General features: G+C 49.6%; 1 protein-coding gene across 1 annotated transcript in view; it reads right to left on the bottom strand.

Annotated features, from left to right (window-relative positions):
- Nucleotides 1-3,175: 3,175 nt before the first annotated feature.
- jakmip3 (Janus kinase and microtubule interacting protein 3) overlaps nucleotides 3,176-25,582 on the bottom strand; it is a gene marked incomplete at both ends in the record, with an annotated part of 49,124 nt that continues 26,717 nt past the window's right edge. The window contains 10 exons of the mRNA XM_083933441.1: nucleotides 3,176-3,226; nucleotides 3,320-3,385; nucleotides 5,617-5,850; nucleotides 11,507-11,584; nucleotides 11,875-11,943; nucleotides 13,037-13,102; nucleotides 13,871-13,924; nucleotides 19,931-20,029; nucleotides 20,115-20,213; nucleotides 24,480-24,542. Coding sequence (XP_083789567.1) covers nucleotides 3,176-3,226; nucleotides 3,320-3,385; nucleotides 5,617-5,850; nucleotides 11,507-11,584; nucleotides 11,875-11,943; nucleotides 13,037-13,102; nucleotides 13,871-13,924; nucleotides 19,931-20,029; nucleotides 20,115-20,213; nucleotides 24,480-24,542 — 879 coding nt within the window. The remainder of the gene's footprint in view (nucleotides 3,227-3,319; nucleotides 3,386-5,616; nucleotides 5,851-11,506; nucleotides 11,585-11,874; nucleotides 11,944-13,036; nucleotides 13,103-13,870; nucleotides 13,925-19,930; nucleotides 20,030-20,114; nucleotides 20,214-24,479; nucleotides 24,543-25,582) is intronic.

Raw genomic sequence — 25,582 nt, 5'->3', positions numbered from 1 at the left:
CTGTATGAGCTCTAGCTAGCTGAGCTAACACTGTGTGAGCTCCGGCTAGCTGAGCTAACACTGTATGAGCTCTAGCTAGCTGAGCTAACACTGTATGAGCTCCAGCTAGCTGAGCTAACACTGTATGAGCTCTAGCTAGCTGAGCTAACACTGTATGAGCTCCAGCTAGCTGTGCTAACACTGTATGAGCCTCAGCTAGCTGAGCTAACACTGTTTGAGCTCCAGCACCACTTTGGTCCAGAATGCGCGTCCGCAGCCGTACACCGGGCGTCTCAACCCGAACTCCCTGGTAAAGAGGAGCTAACAGGAAGCTCGTTAGCATATCATTGGTTGTGGTTTCTTCTTGAAACACAAGGTTCATCTGTTGCCGTGGAAACCATGCTTGTGTTCATCTGTGAGGTGTGACGGTATAGTTCCAGAGTCAGCTGACAGCTGGGCTCTGCTCTGATTGGCTGACAGCCGGAGGCAGGTCAGTCGGGCAGTGGAGCCTCGGTCCGTACGCTGCTGGTTCAACCTGATCCTCCGACCCTGCTGAGGGTTCAGCTGCTGGACTCTGGAGACCTGCAGAGACTAAGACACACACTTTAATGTTTACAGCGTTACTTTGAGATTATCATTTATACTGATGCTCTCTGTTTACCTGGGGGGCTCTCTGTTTACCTGGGGGGGCTCTCTGTACACCTGGGGGGCTCTCTGTTTACCTGGGGGGCTCTCTGTTTACCTGGGGGGGCTCTCTGTACACCTGGGGGGCTCTCTGTTTACCTGGGGGGCTCTCTGTACACCTGGGGGGCTCTCTGTTTACCTGGGGGGCTCTCTGTTTACCTGGGGGGCTCTCTGTACACCTGGGGGGCTCTCTGTTTACCTGGGGGGCTCTCTGTTTACCTGGGGGGCTCTCTGTTTACCTGGGTACTCTCTGTTTACCTGGGGGGCTCTTTGTTTACCTGGGGGGCTCTCTGTTTACCTGGGTACTCTCTGTTTACCTGGGGGGCTCTCTGTTTACCTGGGGGGCTCTTTGTTTACCTGGGGGGCTCTTTGTTTACCTGGGGGGCTCTCTGTTTACCTGGGGGGCTCTCTGTTTACCTGGGGGCTCTCTGTTTACCTGGGGGGCTCTCTGTTTACCTGGGGGGCTCTCTGTACACCTGGGGGCTCTCTGTTTACCTGGGGGGGCTCTCTGTTTACCTGGGGGGCTCTTTGTTTACCTGGGGGGCTCTCTGTTTACCTGGGGGGCTCTCTGTTTACCTGGGGGGCTCTCTGTTTACCTGGGGGCTCTCTGTTTACCTGGGGGGGGCTCTTTGTTTACCTGGGGGGCTCTCTGTTTACCTGGGGGCTCTTTGTTTACCTGGGGGGCTCTTTGTACACCTGGGGGGCTCTCTGTTTACCTGGGGGGCTCTCTGTTTACCTGGGGGGCTCTTTGTACACCTGGGGGGCTCTCTGTTTACCTGGGGGGCTCTCTGTTTACCTGGGGGCTCTTTGTTTACCTGGGGGGCTCTCTGTACACCTGGGGGCTCTCTGTTTACCTGGGGGCTCTTTGTTTACCTGGGGGGCTCTCTGTTTACCTGGGGGGCTCTCTGTTTACCTGGGGGCTCTTTGTTTACCTGGGGGGCTCTCTGTTTACCTGGGTACTCTCTGTTTACCTGGGTGCTCTCTGTTTACCTGGGGGGCTCTCTGTTTACCTGGGGGGCTCTCTGTTTACCTGGGGGGCTCTTTGTACACCTGGGGGGCTCTCTGTTTACCTGGGGGGCTCTCTGTTTACCTGGGGGGCTCTCTCTTTACCTGGGGGGCTCTTTGTACACCTGGGGGTCTCTCTGTTTACCTGGGGGCTCTTTGTTTACCTGGGGGCTCTCTGTTTACCTGGGTGCTCTCTGTTTACCTGGGGGTCTCTCTGTTTACCTGGGGGGCTCTCTGTTTACCTGGGGGGCTCTCTGTTTACCTGGGTTGAGGTGTATTCTGTATCCCCGGGATAAACCCTGCATACCTAGAGCAATCTCTACCCTCCTGCTGTACACCGTGTGCACCGTGCAGTTACTCGTGTTGCTGCTGTCTGACTCACCTGTCTGACTCACCTACTGTCTGACTCACCTGCTGCTGTCTGACTCACCTGCTGCTGTCTGACTCACCTGTCTGACTCACCTACTGTCTGACTCACCTGCTGCTGTCTGACTCACCTGTCTGACTCACCTGCTGCTGTCTGACTCACCTGCTGCTGTCTGACTCACCTGCTGCTGTCTGACTCACCTGTCTGACTCACCTGCTGTCTGACTCACCTGCTGTCTGACTCACCTGCTGTCTGACTCACCTGCTGTCTGACTCACCTGCTGCTGTCTGACTCACCTGTCTGACTCACCTGCTGTCTGACTCACCTACTGTCTGACTCACCTGCTGTCTGACTCACCTGCTGCTGTCTGACTCACCTGTCTGACTCACCTGCTGTCTGACTCACCTGTCTGACTCACCTGCTGTCTGACTCACCTGCTGTCTGACTCACCTGCTGTCTGACTCACCTGCTGCTGTCTGACTCACCTGTCTGACTCACCTGCTGTCTGACTCACCTACTGTCTGACTCACCTGCTGCTGTCTGACTCACCTGTCTGACTCACCTACTGCTGTCTGACTCACCTGTCTGACTCACCTGCTGTCTGACTCACCTGCTGCTGTCTGACTCACCTGTCTGACTCACCTGCTGTCTGACTCACCTGCTGCTGTCTGACTCACCTGCTGCTGTCTGACTCACCTGCTGCTGTCTGACTCACCTGCTGCTGTCTGACTCACCTGCTGCTGTCTGACTCACCTGTCTGACTCACCTGCTGTCTGACTCACCTGCTGTCTGACTCACTTCGGACTCACCTGCTGCTGTCTGACTCACCTGCTGTCTGACTCACCTGCTGTCTGACTCACCTGCTGTCTGACTCACTTCGGACTCACCTGCTGCTGTCTGACTCACCTGTCTGACTCACCTGCTGTCTGACTCACCTGCTGCTGTCTGACTCACCTGCTGCTGTCTGACTCACCTGCTGCTGTCTGACTCACCTGCTGCTGTCTGATTCACCTGCTGCTGTCTGACTCACCTGTCTGACTCACCTGCTGTCTGACTCACCTGCTGTCTGACTCACTTCGGACTCACCTGCTGCTGTCTGACTCACCTGTCTGACTCACCTGTCGGACTCACCTGCGGCTGTTAGGACCAGAGGATGAAGGCCAAAGAGAAGAATAGGAACAGAAATAGAAACTGAAAGGAGAAGAAGAGGAGTCGGTTGAAGGTCACAGATGGTTTGTTGACTGTTGTTTACAGTTTCATGCGTTGCCATGGTGATGTAATCACCTTCTCCTCCAGCTCTTTGATCTGTCGTTTCTGTGCTTCTATGAACTCCTCCAGGTCTTTGTTCCTCTGTCGAACACAAACATCAAGTCAATCAGACATGAAACACAAGGTGACCCTTTACATCTCTGTTTACCTGTGGATTTGTAAAGCACCTTTGTTTGTTTGTTTGTTTACCTGTGGTTCAGAAAAGTACCTTTGTTTGTTTACCTGTGGATTAGAAAAGTACCTTTGTTTGTTTACCTGTGGTTTAGAAAAGTACCTTTGTTTGTTTACCTGTGGTTTAGAAAAGTACCTTTGTTTGTTTGTTTACCTGTGGTTCAGAAAAGTACCTTTGTTTGTTTGTTTACCTGTGGTTCAGAAAAGTACCTTTGTTTGTTTACCTGTGGATTAGAAAAGTACCTTTGTTTGTTTACCTGTGGTTTAGAAAAGTACCTTTGTTTGTTTTTTTGTTTACCTGTGGATTAGAAAAGTACCTTTGTTTGTTTGTTTACCTGTGGATTAGAAAAGTACCTTTGTTTGTTTTTTTGTTTACCTGTGGATTAGAAAAGTACCTTTGTTTGTTTGTTTACCTGTGGATTAGAAAAGTACCTTTGTTTGTTTGTTTGTTTACCTGTGGATTAGAAAAGTACCTTTGTTTGTTTGGTTGTTTACCTGTTGTTTATAAAGTACCTTTGTTTGGTTGTTTACCTGTTGTTTACCTGTTGTTTACCTGTTGTTTATAAAGTACCTTTGTTTGTTTGTTTACCTGTTGTTTACCTGTTGTTTATAAAAGCACCTGTGAGTTGTTGTTTGTTGTTTACCTGTTGTTTGCGTTGTTTACCTGTTGTTTACCTGTTGTTTATAAAAGCACCTGTGCGTTGTTGTTTGTTGTTTACCTGTTGTTAATAAAAGCACCTGTGCGTTGTTGTTTGTTGTTTGTTGTTTACCTGTTGTTTACCTGTTGTTTACCTGTTGTTTATAAAAGCACCTGTGAGTTGTTGTTTGTTGTTTACCTGTTGTTTACCTGTTGTTTTTATGTTGTTTATAAAAGCACCTGTTGTTGTTTAGCTGTTGTTTACCTGTTGTTTGCGTTGTTTACCTGTTGTTTACCTGTTGTTTACCTGTTGTTTATAAAAGCACCTGTTGTTGTTTACCTGTTGTTAACCTGTTGTTTATAAAAGCACCTGTGCGTTGTTGTTTGTTGTTTACCTGTTGTTTACCTGTTGTTTATAGAAGCACCTGTGCATTGTTGTTTACCTGTTGTTTACCTGTTGTTTATAAAAGCACCTGTGCGTTGTTGTTTGTTGTTTACCTGTTGTTTACCTGTTGTTTATAGAAGCACCTGTGCATTGTTGTTTACCTGTTGTTTGCCTGTTGTTTATAAAAGCACCTGTGCATTGTTGTTTACCTGTTGTTTACCTGTTGTTTATAAAAGCACCTGTGAGTTGTTGTTTGTTGTTTACCTGTTGTTTACCTGTTGTTTATAAAAGCACCTGTGCATTGTTGTTTACCTGTTGTTTACCTGTTGTTTATAAAAGCACCTGTGAGTTGTTGTTTGTTGTTTACCTGTTGTTTACCTGTTGTTTATAAAAGCACCTGTGCGTTGTTTGCCTGTTGTTTATAAAAGCACCTGTTGTTGTTTAGCTGTTGTTTACCTGTTGTTTGCGTTGTTTACCTGTTGTTTACCTGTTGTTTATAAAAGCACCTGTTGTTGTTTAGCTGTTGTTTACCTGTTGTTTGCGTTGTTTACCTGTTGTTTACCTGTTGTTTATAAAAGCACCTGTTGTTGTTTACCTGTTGTTTACCTGTTGTTTATAAAAGCACCTGTGCGTTGTTGTTTGTTGTTTACCTGTTGTTTACCTGTTGTTTATAGAAGCACCTGTGCGTTGTTGTTTACCTGTTGTTTACCTGTTGTTTATAAAAGCACCTGTGCATTGTTGTTTACCTGTTGTTTACCTGTTGTTTATAAAAGCACCTGTTGTTGTTTACCTGTTGTTTATAAAAGCACCTGTTGTTGTTTACCTGTTGTTTATAAAAGCACCTGTGCGTTGTTTACCTGTTGTTTACCTGTTGTTTACCTGTTGTTTATAAAAGCACCTGTTGTTGTTTACCTGTTGTTTACCTGTGGTTTATAAAAGCACCTGTGCGTTGTTTGCCTGTTGTTTATAAAAGCACCTGTGCGTTGTTGTTTACCTGTTGTTTATAAAAGCACCTGTGCATTGTTGTTTACCTGTTGTTTGCCTGTTGTTTATAAAAGCACCTGTTGTTGTTTACCTGTTGTTTACCTGTTGTTTATAAAAGCACCTGTTGTTGTTTACCTGTTGTATGAGCTGCAGTAGCTCCATCCTCTCTCGGAGGATCTGGGCGTCTCTCTCTCTCAGCTCACACATCACGGTTCGCTTCCACTGGTCCATCGATCTCCTGAGACCCTCCTTCTGCTCCTCTGACAGGGTCTCAGACAGACGGCCCTCCTCCAGCTTTAGCCCCTCCATGCTGAAGGCCTCCTCCTGCTGCAGAGCCTCAAACAACATGGCCTCCAGCTCCAGGATCCTCTGCGTTAAGGACACACGTTGTTAATCAGTCAGAAAAGTCCACTGTGCATTTAAAAGTCCACTTAAAGCTCCGAGCGGCGATGGACGGGCCCTTTCAGTGTGAGTCACAGCAGTGATTAAAGAAATGCAGTGAAAGGGTCTGGGTGTGTGTTCAGTGAGAGTCACAGCAGTGATTAAAGACATGCAGTGAAAGGGTCTGGGTGTGTGTTCAGTGTGAGTCACAGCAGTGATTAAAGACATGCAGTGAAAGGGTCTGGGTGTGTGTTCAGTGTGAGTCACAGCAGTGATTAAAGACATGCAGTGAAAGGGTCTGGGTGTGTGTTCAGTGTGAGTCACAGCAGTGATTAAAGACATGCAGTGAAAGAGTCTGGGTGTATGTTCAGTGTGAGTCACAGCAGTGATTAAAGACATGCAGTGAAAGGGTCTGGGTGTGTGTTCAGTGAGTCACAGCAGTGATTAAAGACATGCAGTGAAAGGGTCTGGGTGTGTGTTCAGTGAGTCACAGCCGTGATTAAAGACATGCAGTGAAAGGGTCTGGGTGTGTGTTCAGTGAGTCACAGCAGTGATTAAAGACATGCAGTGAAAGGGTCTGGGTGTGTGTTCAGTGTGAGTCACAGCAGTGATTAAAGACATGCAGTGAAAGGGTCTGGGTGTGTGTTCAGTGAGTCACAGCAGTGATTAAAGACATGCAGTGAAAGGGTCTGGGTGTGTGTTCAGTGTGAGTCACAGCAGTGATTAAAGACATGCAGTGAAAGGGTCTGGGTGTGTGTTCAGTGAGTCACAGCAGTGATTAAAGACATGCAGTGAAAGGGTCTGGGTGTGTGTTCAGTGTGAGTCACAGCAGTGATTAAAGACATGCAGTGAAAGGGTCTGGGTGTGTGTTCAGTGTGAGTCACAGCAGTGATTAAAGACATGCAGTGAAAGGGTCTGGGTGTGTGTTCAGTGTGAGTCACAGCAGTGATTAAAGACATGCAGTGAAAGGGTCTGGGTGTGTGTTCAGTGTGAGTCACAGCAGTGATTAAAGACATGCAGTGAAAGGGTCTGGGTGTGTGTTCAGTGTGAGTCACAGCAGTGATTAAAGACATGCAGTGAAAGGGTCTGGGTGTGTGTTCAGTGTGATCACAGCAGTGATTAAAGACATGCAGTGAAAGGGTCTGGGTGTGTGTTCAGTGTGAGTCACAGCAGTGATTAAAGACATGCAGTGAAAGGGTCTGGGTGTGTGTTCAGTGTGAGTCACAGCAGTGATTAAAGACATGCAGTGAAAGGGTCTGGGTGTGTGTTCAGTGTGAGTCACAGCAGTGATTAAAGACATGCAGTGAAAGGGTCTGGGTGTGTGTTCAGTGTGAGTCACAGCAGTGATTAAAGACATGCAGTGAAAGGGTCTGGGTGTGTGTTCAGTGTGAGTCACAGCAGTGATTAAAGACATGCAGTGAAAGGGTCTGGGTGTGTGTTCAGTGTGAGTCACAGCAGTGATTAAAGACATGCAGTGAAAGGGTCTGGGTGTGTGTTCAGTGTGTGTCACAGCAGTGATTAAAGACATGCAGTGAAAGGGTCTGGGTGTGTGTTCAGTGTGAGTCACAGCAGTGATTAAAGACATGCAGTGAAAGGGTCTGGGTGTGTGTTCAGTGTGAGTCACAGCAGTGATTAAAGACATGCAGTGAAAGGGTCTGGGTGTGTGTTCAGTGTGAGTCACAGCAGTGATTAAAGACATGCAGTGAAAGGGTCTGGGTGTGTGTTCAGTGTGAGTCACAGCAGTGATTAAAGACATGCAGTGAAAGGGTCTGGGTGGGTGTTCAGTGAGTCACAGCAGTGATTAAAGACATGCAGTGAAAGGGTCTGGGTGTGTGTTCAGTGAGTCACAGCAGTAATTAAAGACATGCAGTGAAAGGGTCTGGGTGTGTGTTCAGTGAGTCACAGCAGTGATTAAAGACATGCAGTGAAAGGGTCTGGGTGTGTGTTCAGTGTGAGTCACAGCAGTGATTAAAGACATGCAGTGAAAGGGTCTGGGTGTGTGTTCAGTGAGTCACAGCAGTGATTAAAGACATGCAGTGAAAGGGTCTGGGTGTGTGTTCAGTGTGTGTCACAGCAGTGATTAAAGACATGCAGTGAAAGGGTCTGGGTGTGTGTTCAGTGTGAGTCACAGCAGTGATTAAAGACATGCAGTGAAAGGGTCTGGGTGTGTGTTCAGTGTGAGTCACAGCAGTGATTAAAGACATGCAGTGAAAGGGTCTGGGTGTGTGTTCAGTGTGAGTCACAGCAGTGATTAAAGACATGCAGTGAAAGGGTCTGGGTGTGTGTTCAGTGTGAGTCACAGCAGTGATTAAAGACATGCAGTGAAAGGGTCTGGGTGGGTGTTCAGTGAGTCACAGCAGTGATTAAAGACATGCAGTGAAAGGGTCTGGGTGTGTGTTCAGTGAGTCACAGCAGTGATTAAAGACATGCAGTGAAAGGGTCTGGGTGTGTGTTCAGTGTGAGTCACAGCAGTGATTAAAGACATGCAGTGAAAGGGTCTGGGTGTGTGTTCAGTGAGTCACAGCAGTAATTAAAGACATGCAGTGAAAGGGTCTGGGTGTGTGTTCAGTGAGTCACAGCAGTGATTAAAGACATGCAGTGAAAGGGTCTGGGTGTGTGTTCAGTGTGAGTCACAGCAGTGATTAAAGACATGCAGTGAAAGGGTCTGGGTGTGTGTTCAGTGAGTCACAGCAGTGATTAAAGACATGCAGTGAAAGGGTCTGGGTGTGTGTTCAGTGAGTCACAGCAGTGATTAAAGACATGCAGTGAAAGGGTCTGGGTGTGTGTTCAGTGAGTCACAGCAGTGATTAAAGACATGCAGTGAAAGGGTCTGGGTGTGTGTTCAGTGTGAGTCACAGCAGTGATTAAAGACATGCAGTGAAAGGGTCTGGGTGTGTGTTCAGTGAGTCACAGCAGTGATTAAAGACATGCAGTGAAAGGGTCTGGGTGTGTGTTCAGTGTGAGTCACAGCAGTGATTAAAGACATGCAGTGAAAGGGTCTGGGTGTGTGTTCAGTGAGTCACAGCAGTGATTACAGACATGCAGTGAAAGGGTCTGGGTGTGTGTTCAGTGTGAGTCACAGCAGTGATTAAATACATGCAGTGAAAGGGTCTGGGTGTGTGTTCAGTGTGAGTCACAGCAGTGATTAAAGACATGCAGTGAAAGGGTCTGGGTGTGTGTTCAGTGAGTCACAGCAGTGATTAAAGACATGCAGTGAAAGGGTCTGGGTGTGTGTTCAGTGTGAGTCACAGCAGTGATTAAAGACATGCAGTGAAAGGGTCTGGGTGTGTGTTCAGTGAGTCACAGCAGTGATTAAAGACATGCAGTGAAAGGGTCTGGGTGTGTGTTCAGTGAGTCACAGCAGTGATTAAAGACATGCAGTGAAAGGGTCTGGGTGTGTGTTCAGTGAGTCACAGCAGTGATTAAAGACATGCAGTGAAAGGGTCTGGGTGTGTGTTCAGTGAGTCACAGCAGTGATTAAAGACATGCAGTGAAAGGGTCTGGGTGTGTGTTCAGTGAGCACAGCAGTGATTAAAGACATGCAGTGAAAGGGTCTGGGTGTGTGTTCAGTGAGTCACAGCAGTGATTAAAGACATGCAGTGAAAGGGTCTGGGTGTGTGTTCAGTGAGTCACAGCAGTGATTAAAGACATGCAGTGAAAGGGTCTGGGTGTGTGTTCAGTGTGATCACAGCAGTGATTAAAGACATGCAGTGAAAGGGTCTGGGTGTGTGTTCAGTGAGTCACAGCAGTGATTAAAGACATGCAGTGAAAGGGTCTGGGTGTGTGTTCAGTGTGAGTCACAGCAGTGATTAAAGACATGCAGTGAAAGGGTCTGGGTGTGTGTTCAGTGTGAGTCACAGCAGTGATTAAAGACATGCAGTGAAAGGGTCTGGGTGTGTGTTCAGTGTGATCACAGCAGTGATTAAAGACATGCAGTGAAAGGGTCTGGGTGTGTGTTCAGTGAGTCACAGCAGTGATTAAAGACATGCAGTGAAAGGGTCTGGGTGTGTGTTCAGTGTGATCACAGCAGTGATTAAAGACATGCAGTGAAAGGGTCTGGGTGTGTGTTCAGTGTGAGTCACAGCAGTGATTAAAGACATGCAGTGAAAGGGTCTGGGTGTGTGTTCAGTGTGATCACAGCAGTGATTAAAGACATGCAGTGAAAGGGTCTGGGTGTGTGTTCAGTGTGAGTCACAGCAGTGATTAAAGACATGCAGTGAAAGGGTCTGGGTGTGTGTTCAGTGTGTGTCACAGCAGTGATTAAAGACATGCAGTGAAAGGGTCTGGGTGTGTGTTCAGTGTGAGTCACAGCAGTGATTAAAGACATGCAGTGAAAGGGTCTGGGTGTGTGTTCAGTGTGAGTCACAGCAGTGATTAAAGACATGCAGTGAAAGGGTCTGGGTGTGTGTTCAGTGAGTCACAGCAGTGATTAAAGACATGCAGTGAAAGGGTCTGGGTGTGTGTTCAGTGAGTCACAGCAGTGATTAAAGACATGCAGTGAAAGGGTCTGGGTGTGTGTTCAGTGTGTGTCACAGCAGTGATTAAAGACATGCAGTGAAAGGGTCTGGGTGTGTGTTCAGTGTGAGTCACAGCAGTGATTAAAGACATGCAGTGAAAGGGTCTGGGTGTGTGTTCAGTGTGAGTCACAGCAGTGATTAAAGACATGCAGTGAAAGGGTCTGGGTGTGTGTTCAGTGTGATCACAGCAGTGATTAAAGACATGCAGTGAAAGGGTCTGGGTGTGTGTTCAGTGTGAGTCACAGCAGTGATTACAGACATGCAGTGAAAGGGTCTGGGTGTGTGTTCAGTGAGTCACAGCAGTGATTAAAGACATGCAGTGAAAGGGTCTGGGTGTGTGTTCAGTGAGTCACAGCAGTGATTAAAGACATGCAGTGAAAGGGTCTGGGTGTGTGTTCAGTGTGTGTCACAGCAGTGATTAAAGACATGCAGTGAAAGGGTCTGGGTGTGTGTTCAGTGTGATCACAGCAGTGATTAAAGACATGCAGTGAAAGGGTCTGGGTGTGTGTTCAGTGAGTCACAGCAGTGATTAAAGACATGCAGTGAAAGGGTCTGGGTGTGTGTTCAGTGTGAGTCACAGCAGTGATTAAAACATGTCCCCTGTAAACACTCACTTCTGTCCCTGCGTCTCTTCCTCTGCAGCGTGTTGTCGTGTTGTCGTGTTGTTGTGTTGTTGTGTTGTTGTGTTGTCGTGTTGACGTGTTGTCGTGTTGTCGTGTTGTTGTGTTGTCGTGTCGTCGTGTCTTGTCGTCGTGTCGTGGTGTGGTGTCGTGGTGTCTTGTCGTGGTGTCGTGTTGTGGTGTCGTGGTGTCGTGTTGTGGTGTTGTCTTGTTGTCGTGTCGTCGTGTCGTTGTGTCTTGTTGTCGTGTCGTGGTGTCGTGGTGTCGTGTTGTGGTGTTGTCTTGTTGTCATGTTGTGGTGTCGTGGTGTCGTGTTGTGGTGTTGTCTTGTTGTGTTGCGCTGTTGTCGTGTTGTTGTGTTGTCGTGTCGTCGTGTCTTGTTGTCGTGTCTTGTTGTCTTGTTGTCACGTCGTGGTGTCGTGTTGTGGTGTTGTCTTGTTGTTGTGTTGTCGTGTTGTGTTGTCGTGTCGTGTCGTGTCGTCGTGTCGTGTCCACGTGGTCACTGACCTTGTGAGCCTGGTCCATGGACTGCTTCCTGTAGTCCAGCTCCTCGTCCAGGTAGCCCTTCTGTTTGCTGAACAGGTCCTGTGGACAGGGACGGACTCAGCTGCAGAGACTCTCGCACCATGGAAACAAACATCTAACAGTGAATCAGGTCTCAGGGAGAGGACAGGGGACACATCTGGACTCTGTCAGGACCACGACTACGTTCAGTACTTTGTGTCCCTGATGGCTTCAGAATAAAAGTCCACTGAACTCTGAGTCCCTGAGTTTGTTTATTATATTTAACATAATTATTATTATACATATATATGAAGACATAAACTATATTAAGACGATATCAACGCCGACGCTGCGTTCACTGAACCTTTTACCTTTTCACTCTCAATGTCCAACATCTTCTGCTGCAGAGCCGACTTCATCACCTCGATGGACTCCAACCACTGACAGGAGACGGACAGAGGGACAGAGACAGGAGGACAGAGACAGGAGGACAGAGACAGGAGGACAGACAGGAGGACAGAGACAGGAGGACAGACAGAGGGACAGAGACAGGAGGACAGAGACAGGAGGACAGAGGGACAGAGACAGGAAGAGAGATGAATGGGGATGATGTTAAAAAGGTGTTCAGGTGAGTTCAGGTGAGTTCAGGTGTGTTCAGGTGTGTTCAGATGTGTTCAGGTGTGTTCAGATGAGTTCAGGTGTGTGTTCAGGTGTGTTCGGGTGTGTTCGGGTGTGTTCGGGTGTGTTCGGGTGAGTTCAGGTGAGTTCAGGTGTGTTCAGGGGTGTTCAGATGAGTTCAGGTGTGTGTTCAGGTGTGTTCGGGTGTGTTCGGGTGTGTTCAGGTGAGTTCAGGTGAGTTCAGGTGTGTTCAGGTGTGTTCAGATGAGTTCAGGTGTGTGTTCAGGTGTGTTCGGGTGAGTTCAGGTGTGTTCAGGTGAGTTCAGGTGTGTTCAGGTGAGTTCAGGTGAGTTCAGGTGTGTTCAGGTGTGTTCAGATGAGTTCAGGTGTGTGTTCAGGTGTGTTCGGGTGTGTTCGGGTGAGTTCAGGTGTGTTCAGGTGAGTTCAGGTGTGTTCAGGTGAGTTCAGGTGTGTTCAGATGAGTTCAGGTGTGTGTTCAGGTGTGATCAGGTGTGTTCGGTTGTGTTCAGATGAGTTCGGGTGTGTTCGGGTGTGATCAGGTGTGTTCGGGTGTGTTAGGGTGTGTTAAGGTGAGTTCAGGTGAGTTCAGGTGTGTGTTCAGGTGTGTTCAGGTGTGTTCGGATGTGTTCGGGTGTGTTCAGGTAAGTTCAGGTGCGTTCAGGTGTGTTCAGGTGAGTTCAGGTGTTTTCAGGTGAGTTCAGGTGCGTTCAGGTGTGTTCAGGTGCGTTCAGGTGAGTTCAGGTGCGTTCAGGTGAGTTCAGGTGTGTTCAGGTAAGTTCAGGTGTGTTCAGGTGAGTTCAGGTGGGTTCAGGTGTGTTCGGGTGTGTTCAGGTGTGTTCAGGTGCGTTCAGGTGAGTTCAGGTGAGTTCAGGTGCGTTCAGGTGCGTCTTTTACCTTCTCTGCCAGAGTAAGCACGGTCCTCGCCTGGATCACCACCACCTGCTCCTCATTAGACAGATTCTGCAGGGAGGCAACAAACAACAACATGTCAACAACACATGAAGAACATGTAAACAACACATGAAGAACATGTCAACAACACATGAAGAACATGTAAACAACACATGAAGAACATGTCAACAACACATGAAGAACATGTCAACAACACGTCAACAACACATGAAGAACATGTCAACAACACATGAAGAACATGTCAACAACATGTCAACAACACATGAAGAACATGTCAACAACACGTGAAGAACGTGTAAACAACATGTAAACAACACATGAAGAACATGTCAACAACATGTAAACAACACATGAAGAACATGTAAACAACATGTAAACAACACATGAAGAACATGTCAACAACACATGAAGAACATGTAAACAACATGTAAACAACACATGAAGAACATGTCAACAACACATGAAGAACATGTCAACAACACGTGAAGAACATGTCAACAACATGTCAACAACACATGAAGAACATGTCAACATGTCAACAACATGTCAACAACACATGAAGAACACGTCAACAACATGTCAACAACACATGAACAACATTTAAACAACACATGAACAACATGTGAACAACACATGAAGAACACGTCAACAACATGTCAACAACATGTAAACAACACATGAACAACATGTCAACAACACATGAAGAACATGTCAACAACACGTTGAACCGTAGAGCTCCTGGTCAGGGTGAGAACACGTGTTCATTGACTCTGACCTGAAACACAAACGCGTACAGAATAAACGACGTACACTTACGGCGTTATCTCCCAGGATGTCCAGCTTCTTCATCAACTCACTGATCACAATGTCCTGAGGAAGAACAACACAGGTGAGCTCAGGTGAGTGTACAGGGGAGCTCAGGTGAGGTTACAGGTGAGCTCAGGTGAGGTTACAGGGGAGCTCAGGTGAGGTTACAGGGGAGCTCAGGTGAGGTTACAGGGGAGCTCAGGTGAGGTTACAGGTGAGCTCAGGTGAGGTTACAGGGGAGCTCAGGTGAGGTTACAGGGGAGCTCAGGTGAGGTTACAGGGGAGCTCAGGTGAGGTTACAGGTGAGCTCAGGTGAGGTTACAAGGGACCTCAGGTGAGGTTACAGGGGAGCTCAGGTGAGGTTACAGGTGAGCTCAGGTGAGTTACAGGTGAACTCAGGTGAGTTTACAGGTGAACTCAGGTGAGGTTACAGGTGAACTCAGGTGAGTTACAGGTGAGCTCAGGTGAGTGTACAGGTGAACTCAGGTGAGTGTACAGGTGAACTCAGGTGAGGTTACAGGTGAACTCAGGTGAGTGTACAGGTGAACTCAGGTGAGGTTACAGGTGAACTCAGGTGAGTGTACAGGTGAACTCAGGTGAGTGTACAGGTGAACTCAGGTGAGTTTACAGGTGAACTCAGGTGAGTGTACAGGTGAACTCAGGTGAGTGTACAGGTGAACTCAGGTGAGTGTACAGGTGAGCTCAGGTGAGTTTACAGGTGAGCTCAGGTGAGTTTACAGGTGAACTCAGGTGAGGTTACAGGTGAATTCGGGTGAGTTTACAGGTGAACTCGGGTGAGTGTACAGGTGAACTCAGGTGAGTGTACAAGTGAACTCGTGTGAGTTCACAGGTGAGCTCAGGTGAGGTTACAGGTGAGCTCAAGTGAGTGTACAGGTGAGCTCAAGTGAGTGTACAGGTGAGCTCAGGTGAGTGTACAGGTAAACTCAGGTGAGTGTACAGGTAAACTCAGGTGAGTTTACAGGTGAACTCAGGTGAGTTTACAGGTGAACTCAGGTGAGGTTACAGGTGAACTCAGGTGAGTTTACAGGTGAGCTCAGGTGAGGTTACAGGTGAGCTCAGGTGAGTTACAGGTGAACTCAGGTGTGTTTACAGGTGAACTCAGGTGAGGTTACAGGTGAACTCAGGTGAGGTTACAGGTGAACTCAGGTGAGTTACAGGTGAGCTCAGGTGAGTGTACAGGTGAACTCAGGTGAGTGTACAGGTGAACTCAGGTGAGGTTACAGGTGAACTCAGGTGAGTGTACAGGTGAACTCAGGTGAGGTTACAGGTGAACTCAGGTGAGTGTACAGGTGAACTCAGGTGAGTGTACAGGTGAACTCAGGTGAGGTTACAGGTGAACTCAGGTGAGTGTACAGGTGAACTCAGGTGAGTGTACAGGTAAACTCAGGTGAGTTTACAGGTGAACTCAGGTGAGGTTACAGGTGAATTCGGGTGAGTTTACAGGTGAACTCGGGTGAGTGTACAGGTGAACTCGGGTGAGTGTACAGGTGAACTCGGGTGAGTGTACAAGTGAACTCGGGTGAGTTTACAGGTGAGCTCAGGTGAGGTTACAGGTGAGCTCAGGTGAGTGTACAGGTGAGCTCAGGTGAGTGTACAGGTGAGCTCAGGTGAGTGTACAGGTAAACTCAGGTGAGTTTACAGGTGATCTCAGGTGAGTTACAGGTGAGCTCAGGTGAGTGTACAGGTGAACTCAGGTGAGTTTACAGGTGAACTCAGGTAAGTGTACAGATGAACTCAGGTGAGTGTACGGGTGAACTCAGGTGAGTGTACAGGTGAACTCAGGTGAGTGTACAGGTGAACTCAGGTGAGTGTACAGGTAAACTCAGGTGAGTTTACAGGTGAACTCAGGTGACTGTACAGGTGAACTTAGGTGAGTGTACAGGTGAACTCAGGTGAGTTTACAGGTGAACTCAGGTGAGTGAACAGGTGAACTCAGGTGAGTTTACAGGTGAACTCAGGTGAGTTTACAGGTGAACTCAGGTGAGTGTACAGGTGAGCTCGGGTGAGTTTACAGGTGAGCTCGGGTGAGTTTACAGGTGAACTCGGGTGAGTTTACAGGTGAACTCAGGTGAGGTTACAGGTGAGCTCAGGTGAGTGTACAGGTGAACTCAGGTGAGGTTACAGGTGAACTCAGGTGAGGTTACAGGTGAGCTCAGGTGAGTGTACAGGTGAACTCAGGTGAGTGTACAGGTGAACTCAGGTGAGTGTACAGGTGAACTCAGGTGAGGTTACAGGTGAACTCAGGTGAAGGTACAGGTGAACTCAGGTGAGGTTACAGGTGAACTCAGGTGAGTGTACAGGTGAACTCAGGTGAGGTTACAGGTGAACTCAGGTGAGTGTACAGGTGAACTCAGGTGAGTGTACAGGTAAACTCAGGTGAGTTTACAGGTGAACTCAGGTGAGGTTACAGGTGAATTCGGGTGAGTTTACAGGTGAACTCGGGTGAGTGTACAGGTGAACTCGGGTGAGTGTACAGGTGAACTCGGGTGAGTGTACAAGTGAACTCGGGTGAGTTTACAGGTGAGCTCAGGTGAGGTTACAGGTGAGCTCAGGTGAGTGTACAGGTGAGCTCAGGTGAGTGTACAGGTGAGCTCAGGTGAGTGTACAGGTAAACTCAGGTGAGTTTACAGGTGATCTCAGGTGAGTTACAGGTGAGCTCAGGTGAGTGTACAGGTGAACTCAGGTGAGTTTACAGGTGAACTCAGGTAAGTGTACAGATGAACTCAGGTGAGTGTACGGGTGAACTCAGGTGAGTGTACAGGTGAACTCAGGTGAGTGTACAGGTGAACTCAGGTGAGTGTACAGGTAAACTCAGGTGAGTTTACAGGTGAACTCAGGTGACTGTACAGGTGAACTTAGGTGAGTGTACAGGTGAACTCAGGTGAGTTTACAGGTGAACTCAGGTGAGTGAACAGGTGAACTCGGGTGAGTTTACAGGTGAACTCGGGTGAGTTTACAGGTGAACTCAGGTGAGTTACAGGTGAACTCAGGTGTGTTTACAGGTGAACTCAGGTGAGGTTACAGGTGAACTCAGGTGAGTTACAGGTGAGCTCAGGTGAGTGTACAGGTGAACTCAGGTGAGTGTACAGGTGAACTCAGGTGAGGTTACAGGTGAACTCAGGTGAGTGTACAGGTGAACTCAGGTGAGGTTACAGGTGAACTCAGGTGAGTGTACAGGTGAACTCAGGTGAGGTTACAGGTGAACTCAGGTGAGTGTACAGGTGAACTCAGGTGAGTGTACAGGTAAACTCAGGTGAGTTTACAGGTGAACTCAGGTGAGGTTACAGGTGAATTCGGGTGAGTTTACAGGTGAACTCGGGTGAGTGTACAGGTGAACTCGGGTGAGTGTACAGGTGAACTCGGGTGAGTGTACAAGTGAACTCGGGTGAGTTTACAGGTGAGCTCAGGTGAGGTTACAGGTGAGCTCAGGTGAGTGTACAGGTGAGCTCAGGTGAGTGTACAGGTAAACTCAGGTGAGTTTACAGGTGATCTCAGGTGAGTTACAGGTGAGCTCAGGTGAGTGTACAGGTGAACTCAGGTGAGTTTACAGGTGAACTCAGGTAAGTGTACAGATGAACTCAGGTGAGTGTACGGGTGAACTCAGGTGAGTGTACAGGTGAACTCAGGTGAGTGTACAGGTGAACTCAGGTGAGTGTACAGGTAAACTCAGGTGAGTTTACAGGTGAACTCAGGTGACTGTACAGGTGAACTTAGGTGAGTGTACAGGTGAACTCAGGTGAGTTTACAGGTGAACTCAGGTGAGTGAACAGGTGAACTCAGGTGAGTTTACAGGTGAACTCAGGTGAGTTTACAGGTGAACTCAGGTGAGTGTACAGGTGAGCTCGGGTGAGTTTACAGGTGAGCTCGGGTGAGTTTACAGGTGAGCTCGGGTGAGTTTACAGGTGAACTCGGGTGAGTGTACAGGTGAACTCGGGTGAGTGTACAGGTGAACTCGGGTGAGTGTACAGGTGAACTCGGGTGAGTTTACAGGTGAGCTCAGGTGAGGTTACAGGTGAACTCAGGTGAGTTTACAGGTGAACTCAGGGGAGGTTACAGGTGAGCTCAGGTGAGTTACAGGTGAACTCAGGTGTGTTTACAGGTGAACTCAGGTGAGGTTACAGGTGAACTCAGGTGAGTTACAGGTGAGCTCAGGTGAGTGTACAGGTGAACTCAGGTGAGTGTACAGGTGAACTCAGGTGAGGTTACAGGTGAACTCAGGTGAGTGTACAGGTGAACTCAGGTGAGGTTACAGGTGAACTCAGGTGAGTGTACAGGTGAACTCAGGTGAGGTTACAGGTGAACTCAGGTGAGTTTACAGGTGAACTCAGGTGAGTGTACAGGTGAACTCAGGTGAGTGTACAGGTAAACTCAGGTGAGTTTACAGGTGAACTCAGGTGAGGTTACAGGTGAATTCGGGTGAGTTTACAGGTGAACTCGGGTGAGTGTACAGGTGAACTCGGGTGAGTGTACAGGTGAACTCGGGTGAGTTTACAGGTGAGCTCAGGTGAGGTTACAGGTGAGCTCAGGTGAGTGTACAGGTGAGCTCAGGTGAGTGTACAGGTGAGCTCAGGTGAGTGTACAGGTGATCTCAGGTGAGTTACAGGTGAGCTCAGGTGAGTGTACAGGTGAACTCAGGTGAGTTTACAGGTGAACTCAGGTGAGTGTACAGATGAACTCAGGTGAGTGTACAGGTAAACTCAGGTGAGTTTACAGGTGAACTCAGGTGAGTTTACAGGTGAACTCAGGTGAGTGTACAGGTAAACTCAGGTGAGTTTACAGGTGATCTCAGGTGAGTTACAGGTGAGCTCAGGTGAGTGTACAGGTGAACTCAGGTGAGTTTACAGGTGAACTCAGGTGAGTGTACAGATGAACTCAGGTGAGTGTACGGGTGAACTCAGGTGAGTTTACAGGTGAACTCAGGTGAGTGTACAGGTGAACTCAGGTGAGTGTACAGGTGAACTCAGGTGAGTGTACAGGTAAACTCAGGTGAGTTTACAGGTGAACTCAGGTGACTGTACAGGTGAACTTAGGTGAGTGTACAGGTGAACTCAGGTGAGTTTACAGGTGAACTCAGGTGAGTGAACAGGTGAACTCAGGTGAGTTTACAGGTGAACTCAGGTGAGTTTACAGGTGAACTCAGGTGAGTTTACAGGTGAACTCGGGTGAGTGTACAGGTGAGCTCGGGTGAGTTTACAGGTGAGCTCGGGTGAGTTTACAGGTGAACTCGGGTGAGTGTACAGGTGAACTCGGGTGAGTGTACAGGTGAACTCGGGTGAGTGTACAGGTGAACTCGGGTGAGGTTACAGGTGAACTCAGGTGAGGTTACAGGTGAACTCAGGTGAGGTTACAGGTGAACTCAGGTGAGTGTACAGGTGAACTCAGGTGAGGTTACAGGTGAACTCAGGTGAGGTTACAGGTGAACTCAGGTGAGGTTACAGGTGAACTCAGGTGAGTGTACAGGTGAACTCAGGTGAGTGTACAGGTGAACTCAGGTGAGTTTACAGGTGAGCTCAGGTGAGGTTACAGGTGAACTCGGGTGAGTTTACAGGTGAACTCAGGTGAGGTTACAGGTGAACTCAGGTGAGTGTACAGGTGAGCTCGGGTGAGTTTACAGGTGAGCTCGGGTGAGTGTACAGGTGAACTCGGGTGAGTGTACAGGTGAACTCGGGTGAGTGTACAGGTGAACTCGGGTGAGTTTACAGGTGAGCTCAGGTGAGGTTACAGGTGAACTCAGGTGAGTGTACAGGTGAACTCAGGTGAGTGTACAGGTGAACTCAGGTGAGGTTACAGGTGAACTCAGGTGAGTGTACAGGTGAACTCAGGTGAGGTTACAGGTGAACTCAGGTGAGTTTACAGGTGAACTCAGGTGAGGTTACAGGTGAACTCAGGTGAGTGTACAGGTAAACTCAGGTGAGTGAACAGGTGAACTCAGGTGAGGTTACAGGTGAACTCAGGTGAGGTTAGAGGTGAACTCAGGTGAGTGTACAGGTGAACTTAGGTGAGTGTACAGGTGAACTCAGGTGAGTGTACAGGTGCTCTGTGACTCACAGCGACTCCCTCCGCCTCACAGTAGATCTGCAGAGGACTGAGGCCTTCTGGGAAGTGTAGTTGGTGGAAGTTGATGGCAGGTGAGCGTCGCTCCCTCTCCTGCAGAGTAAAGGTGGTTTCCATAGAAACAGAGACGTCAGTGTGGTCGTTTACCTGTCGTTCACGTTCGTCCGACTGTTTTTACCTCCAGCTCCAAAATCCTGAACTCCAGAAGCTCGTTCTGATCTCTGACGTCCTGGATCTCGTTTTCCAGACGCAGCTCTTCTCCTTCCATCTGCTTCACCTGGAGACAGAGACACGAGAGACACAAGAGACATCAGGGACACCAGAGACACCAGAGACATCAGAGACATCAGAGACACCAGAGACATCAGGGACATCAGAGACACCAGAGACATCAGGGACATCAGAGACACCAGAGACACCAGAGACACCAGAGACACCAGAGACATCAGGGAAACCAGAGACACCAGAGACACCAGAGACACCAGAGACACCAGAGACATCAGGGACATCAGGGACACCAGAGACACCAGAGACACCAGAGACATCAGGGACATCAGGGACACCAGAGACATCAGGGACATCAGAGACACCAGAGACACCAGAGACATCAGGGAAACCAGAGACACCAGAGACACCAGAGACACCAGAGACATCAGGACATCAGGGACATCAGAGACATCAGGGACATCAGAGACACCAGAGACATCAGGGACATCAGAGACATCAGAGACATCAGAGACACCAGAGACATCAGGGACATCAGAGACATCAGGGACATCAGAGACATCAGGGACACCAGAGACACCAGAGACATCAGGGACATCAGGGATACCAGAGACATCAGGGACATCAGAGACACCAGAGACACCAGAGACATCAGGGACACCAGAGACACCAGAGACATCAGGGACATCAGGGACACCAGAGACACCAGAGACATCAGGGACACCAGAGACACCAGAGACATTAGGGACACCAGAGACATCAGGGACATCAGGGACATCAGAGACATCAGGGACACCAGAGACACCAGAGACATCAGGGACACCAGAGACACCAGAGACACCAGAGACATCAGAGACACCAGAGACATCAGGGACATCAGAGACATCAGAGACACCAGAGACATCAGGGACACCAGAGACATCAGGGACATCAGAGACACCAGAGACACCAGAGACACCAGAGACATCAGGGACACCAGAGACATCAGGAACACCAGGAACACCAGAGACATCAGAGACACCAGAGACATCAGGGACACCAGAGACACCAGAGACATCAGGGACATCAGGGACATCAGAGACACCAGAGACACCAGAGACATCAGGGACACCAGAGACACCAGAGACACCAGAGACATCAGGGACACCAGAGACACCAGAGACATCAGGGACACCAGAGACACCAGAGACACCAGAGACATCAGGGACACCAGAGACATCAGAGACACCAGAGACATCAGGGACATCAGAGACACCAGAGACACCAGAGACATCAGGGACATCAGGGACACCAGAGACACCAGAGACACCAGAGACACCAGAGACATCAGGGACACCAGAGACACCAGAGACACCAGAGACATCAGAGACACCAGAGACACCAGAGACACCAGAGACATCAGGGACATCAGGGACACGAGAGACATCAGGGACATCAGAGACATCAGGGACACCAGAGACACCAGAGACATCAGGGACATCAGGGACACGAGAGACATCAGAGACACGAGAGACATCAGGGACACGAGAGACATCAGGGACATCAGGGACACGAGAGACATCAGAGACACCAGAGACACCAGAGACACCAGAGACATCAGGGACATCAGGGACACGAGAGACATCAGGGACACGAGAGACATCAGGGACATCAGAGACATCAGGGACATCAGAGACACCAGAGACATTAGGGACATCAGGGACACCAGAGACACAAGAGACATCAGGGACATCAGAGACACCAGAGACACCAGAGACATCAGGGACACCAGAGACACCAGAGACACCATAGACATCAGGGACACCAGAGACACCAGAGACATCAGAGACATCAGGGACATCAGGGACACCAGAGACACCAGAGACATCAGAGACATCAGAGACATCAGGGACACCAGAGACATCAGGGACACCAGAGACATCAGAGACACCAGAGACACCAGAGACATCAGAGACACCAGAGACACCAGAGACATCAGGGACACCAGAGACACCAGAGACACCATAGACATCAGGGACACCAGAGACACCAGAGACATCAGAGACATCAGGGACATCAGGGACACCAGAGACACCAGAGACATCAGAGACATCAGAGACATCAGGGACACCAGAGACATCAGAGACATCAGGGACACCAGAGACATCAGGGACACCAGAGACATCAGAGACACCAGAGACACCAGAGCCATCAGAGACATCAGGGACACCAGAGACACCAGAGACATCAGAGACATCAGGGACACCAGAGACATCAGAGACATCAGGGACATCAGAGACATCAGGGACACCAGAGACATCAGAGACACCAGAGACACCAGAGACACCAGAGACATCAGGGACATCAGAGACATCAGAGACACCAGAGACACCAGAGACACCAGAGACACCAGAGACATCAGAGACATCAGAGACATCAGGGACATCAGGGACATCAGGGACATCAGAGACATCAGAGACATCAGGGACACCAGAGACACCAGAGACACCAGAGACACCAGAGACATCAGGGACATCAGAGACATCAGAGACACCAGAGACACCAGAGACATCAGAGACATCAGAGACATCAGGGACATCAGGGACATCAGGGACATCAGAGACATCAGAGACATCAGGGACACCAGAGACACCAGGGACACCAGAGACATCAGGGACACCAGAGACACCAGAGACATCAGAGACATCAGGGACACCAGGGACATCAGGGACATCAGAGACATCAGAGACATCAGGGACACCAGAGACACCAGAGACATCAGAGACACCAGAGACACCAGAGACACCAGAGACACCAGAGACATCAGAGACATCAGGGACATCAGGGACACCAGAGACACCAGAGACATCAGAGACATCAGGGACACCAGAGACACCAGGGACATCAGAGACACCAGAGACATCAGAGACATCAGAGACACCAGAGACACCAGAGACACAAGAGACATCAGGGACACCAGAGACACCAGAGACACCAGAGACACCAGAGACACCAGAGACACCAGGGACACGAGAGACACCAGAGACACCAGAGACACCAGAGACATCAGAGACACCAGAGACATCAGAGACACCAGAGACACCAGAGACATCAGAGACACCAGGGACACCAGAGACACCAGAGACATCAGAGACATCAGGGACACCAGGGACACGAGAGACACCAGAGACATCAGAGACACCAGGGACACGAGAGACACCAGAGACATCAGAGACACCAGAGACACCAGAGACATCAGGGACATCAGGGACATCAGAGACACCAGAGACACCAGAGACACCAGAGACACCAGAGACATCAGGGACACCAGAGACACCAGAGACATCAGAGACACCAGGGACACGAGAGACACCAGAGACACCAGAGACACCAGAGACACCAGAGACACCAGAGACATCAGAGACATCAGGGACACCAGAGACATGAATCCCTGCAGACCGTACGGCCTCAGACAGGGGCGCTCTGCATGAGGTCACGGTTTGAATCCCTGTAGACCGTACGGCCTCAGACAGGGGCGCTCTGCATGAGGTCACGGTTTGAATCCCTGTAGACCGTACGGCCTCAGACAGGGGTGCTCTACATGAGGTAAAGGTTTGAATCCCTGTAGACCGTACGGCCTCAGACAGGGGCGCTCTTCATGAGGTCACGGTTTGAATCCCTGTAGACCGTACGGCCTCAGACAGGGGCGCTCTTCATGAGGTCAGGGTTTGAATCCCTGTAGACCGTACGGCCTCAGACAGGGGCGCTCTTCATGAGGTCAAGGTTTGAATCCCTGTAGACCGTACGGCCTCAGACAGGGGCGCTCTACATGAGGTCACGGTTTGAATCCCTGTAGACCGTACGGCCTCAGACAGGGGCGCTCTACATGAGGTAAAGGTTTGAATCCCTGTAGACCGTACGGCCTCAGACAGGGGCGCTCTTCATGAGGTCACGGTTTGAATCCCTGTAGACCGTACGGCCTCAGACAGGGGCGCTCTTCATGAGGTCACGGTTTGAATCCCTGTAGACCGTACGGCCTCAGACAGGGGCGCTCTTCATGAGGTCACGGTTTGAATCCCTGAGAGTTGCTCAGGTCAAAACTAAAGCTGCAGAACAGTTAAAGTAGAACAGCTTCTCTTCTAATGGCAGCTCCCGTTCAAGTGTGCGCACGCTGGAGGGAGACGCCACCGCCGGAATGGAGGCGCCGCTAGAAGTTAGTCCAATAAGGTTTTGACAACAACAAACATGGCGACGACGGAGTAGATAACCGTCCTGCGTCTGTTGAGAAGGAGGAAAATGCGTTGGCGAAGCGCACAGACGCTGTAATGTCGGCTGTTACCTTCTCCACCAGCTGCTGATTCCTCTGGTACAACGCCTGCTTCTCCTCCACCCACTTCACATCCTGAGACACACACACACACACACACACACACACACACACACACACACACACACACACACACACACACACACACACACACACACACACACACACACACATATTATTTACAGTTCAGTCCTCAGAGATTCACTGGATTGTGTTGTGACACGGATCCTAAGTCAGTGGTGCAGGTCTGCAGGTCTGCAGGTCTCAGGTCTCAGGTCTGCAGGTCTGCAGGTCTCAGGTCTCAGGTCTCAGGTCAGCAGGTCTCAGGTCAGCAGGTCTCAGGTCAGCAGGTCTCAGGTCAGCAGGTCTCAGGTCTGCAGGTCTCAGGTCAGCAGGTCTCAGGTCAGCAGGTCTCAGGTCAGCAGGTCTCAGGTCTGCAGGTCTCAGGTCTGCAGGTCTCAGGTCTCAGGTCTCAGGTCTCAGGTCTGCAGGTCTGCAGGTCTCAGGTCTCAGGTCTGCAGGTCTCAGGTCTGCAGGTCAGCAGGTCTCAGGTCTCAGGTCTCAGGTCTGTAGGTCTCAGGTCACAGGTCTGCAGGTCTGCAGGTCTGCAGGTCTCAGGTCTCAGGTCTGCAGGTCTCAAGTCTGTAGGTCTCAGGTCTCAGGTCAGCAGGTCTCAGGTCTGCAGGTCTGCAGGTCTCAGGTCAGCAGGTCTCAGGTCTCAGGTCAGCAGGTCTCAGGTCTGCAGGTCTGCAGGTCTGCAGGTCTCAGGTCTGCAGGTCTCAGGTCTCAGGTCAGCAGGTCTCAGGTCTCAGGTCAGCAGGTCTCAGGTCTGCAGGTCTCAGGTCTCAGGTCTGCAGGTCTGCAGGTCTCAGGTCTGCAGGTCTGCAGGTCTCAGGTCTGCAGGTCTCAGGTCTCAGGTCTGCAGGTCTCAGGTCTGCAGGTCTCAGGTCTCAGGTCAGCAGGTCTCAGGTCTGCAGGTCTGCAGGTCTCAGGTCTGCAGGTCTCAGGTCTGCAGGTCTGCAGGTCTGCAGGTCTCAAGTCTGTAGGTCTCAGGTTAGCAGGTCTCAGGTCTGCAGGTCTGCAGGTCTCAGGTCTGCAGGTCTCAGGTCTCAGGT

The sequence above is a fragment of the Echiichthys vipera genome (genome assembly GCF_963691815.1).
Source record: "Echiichthys vipera genome assembly, chromosome: 18".
Classification (NCBI taxonomy): domain Eukaryota; kingdom Metazoa; phylum Chordata; class Actinopteri; order Perciformes; family Trachinidae; genus Echiichthys; species Echiichthys vipera.
This window is presented reverse-complemented; position numbering and strand designations above follow the sequence as displayed.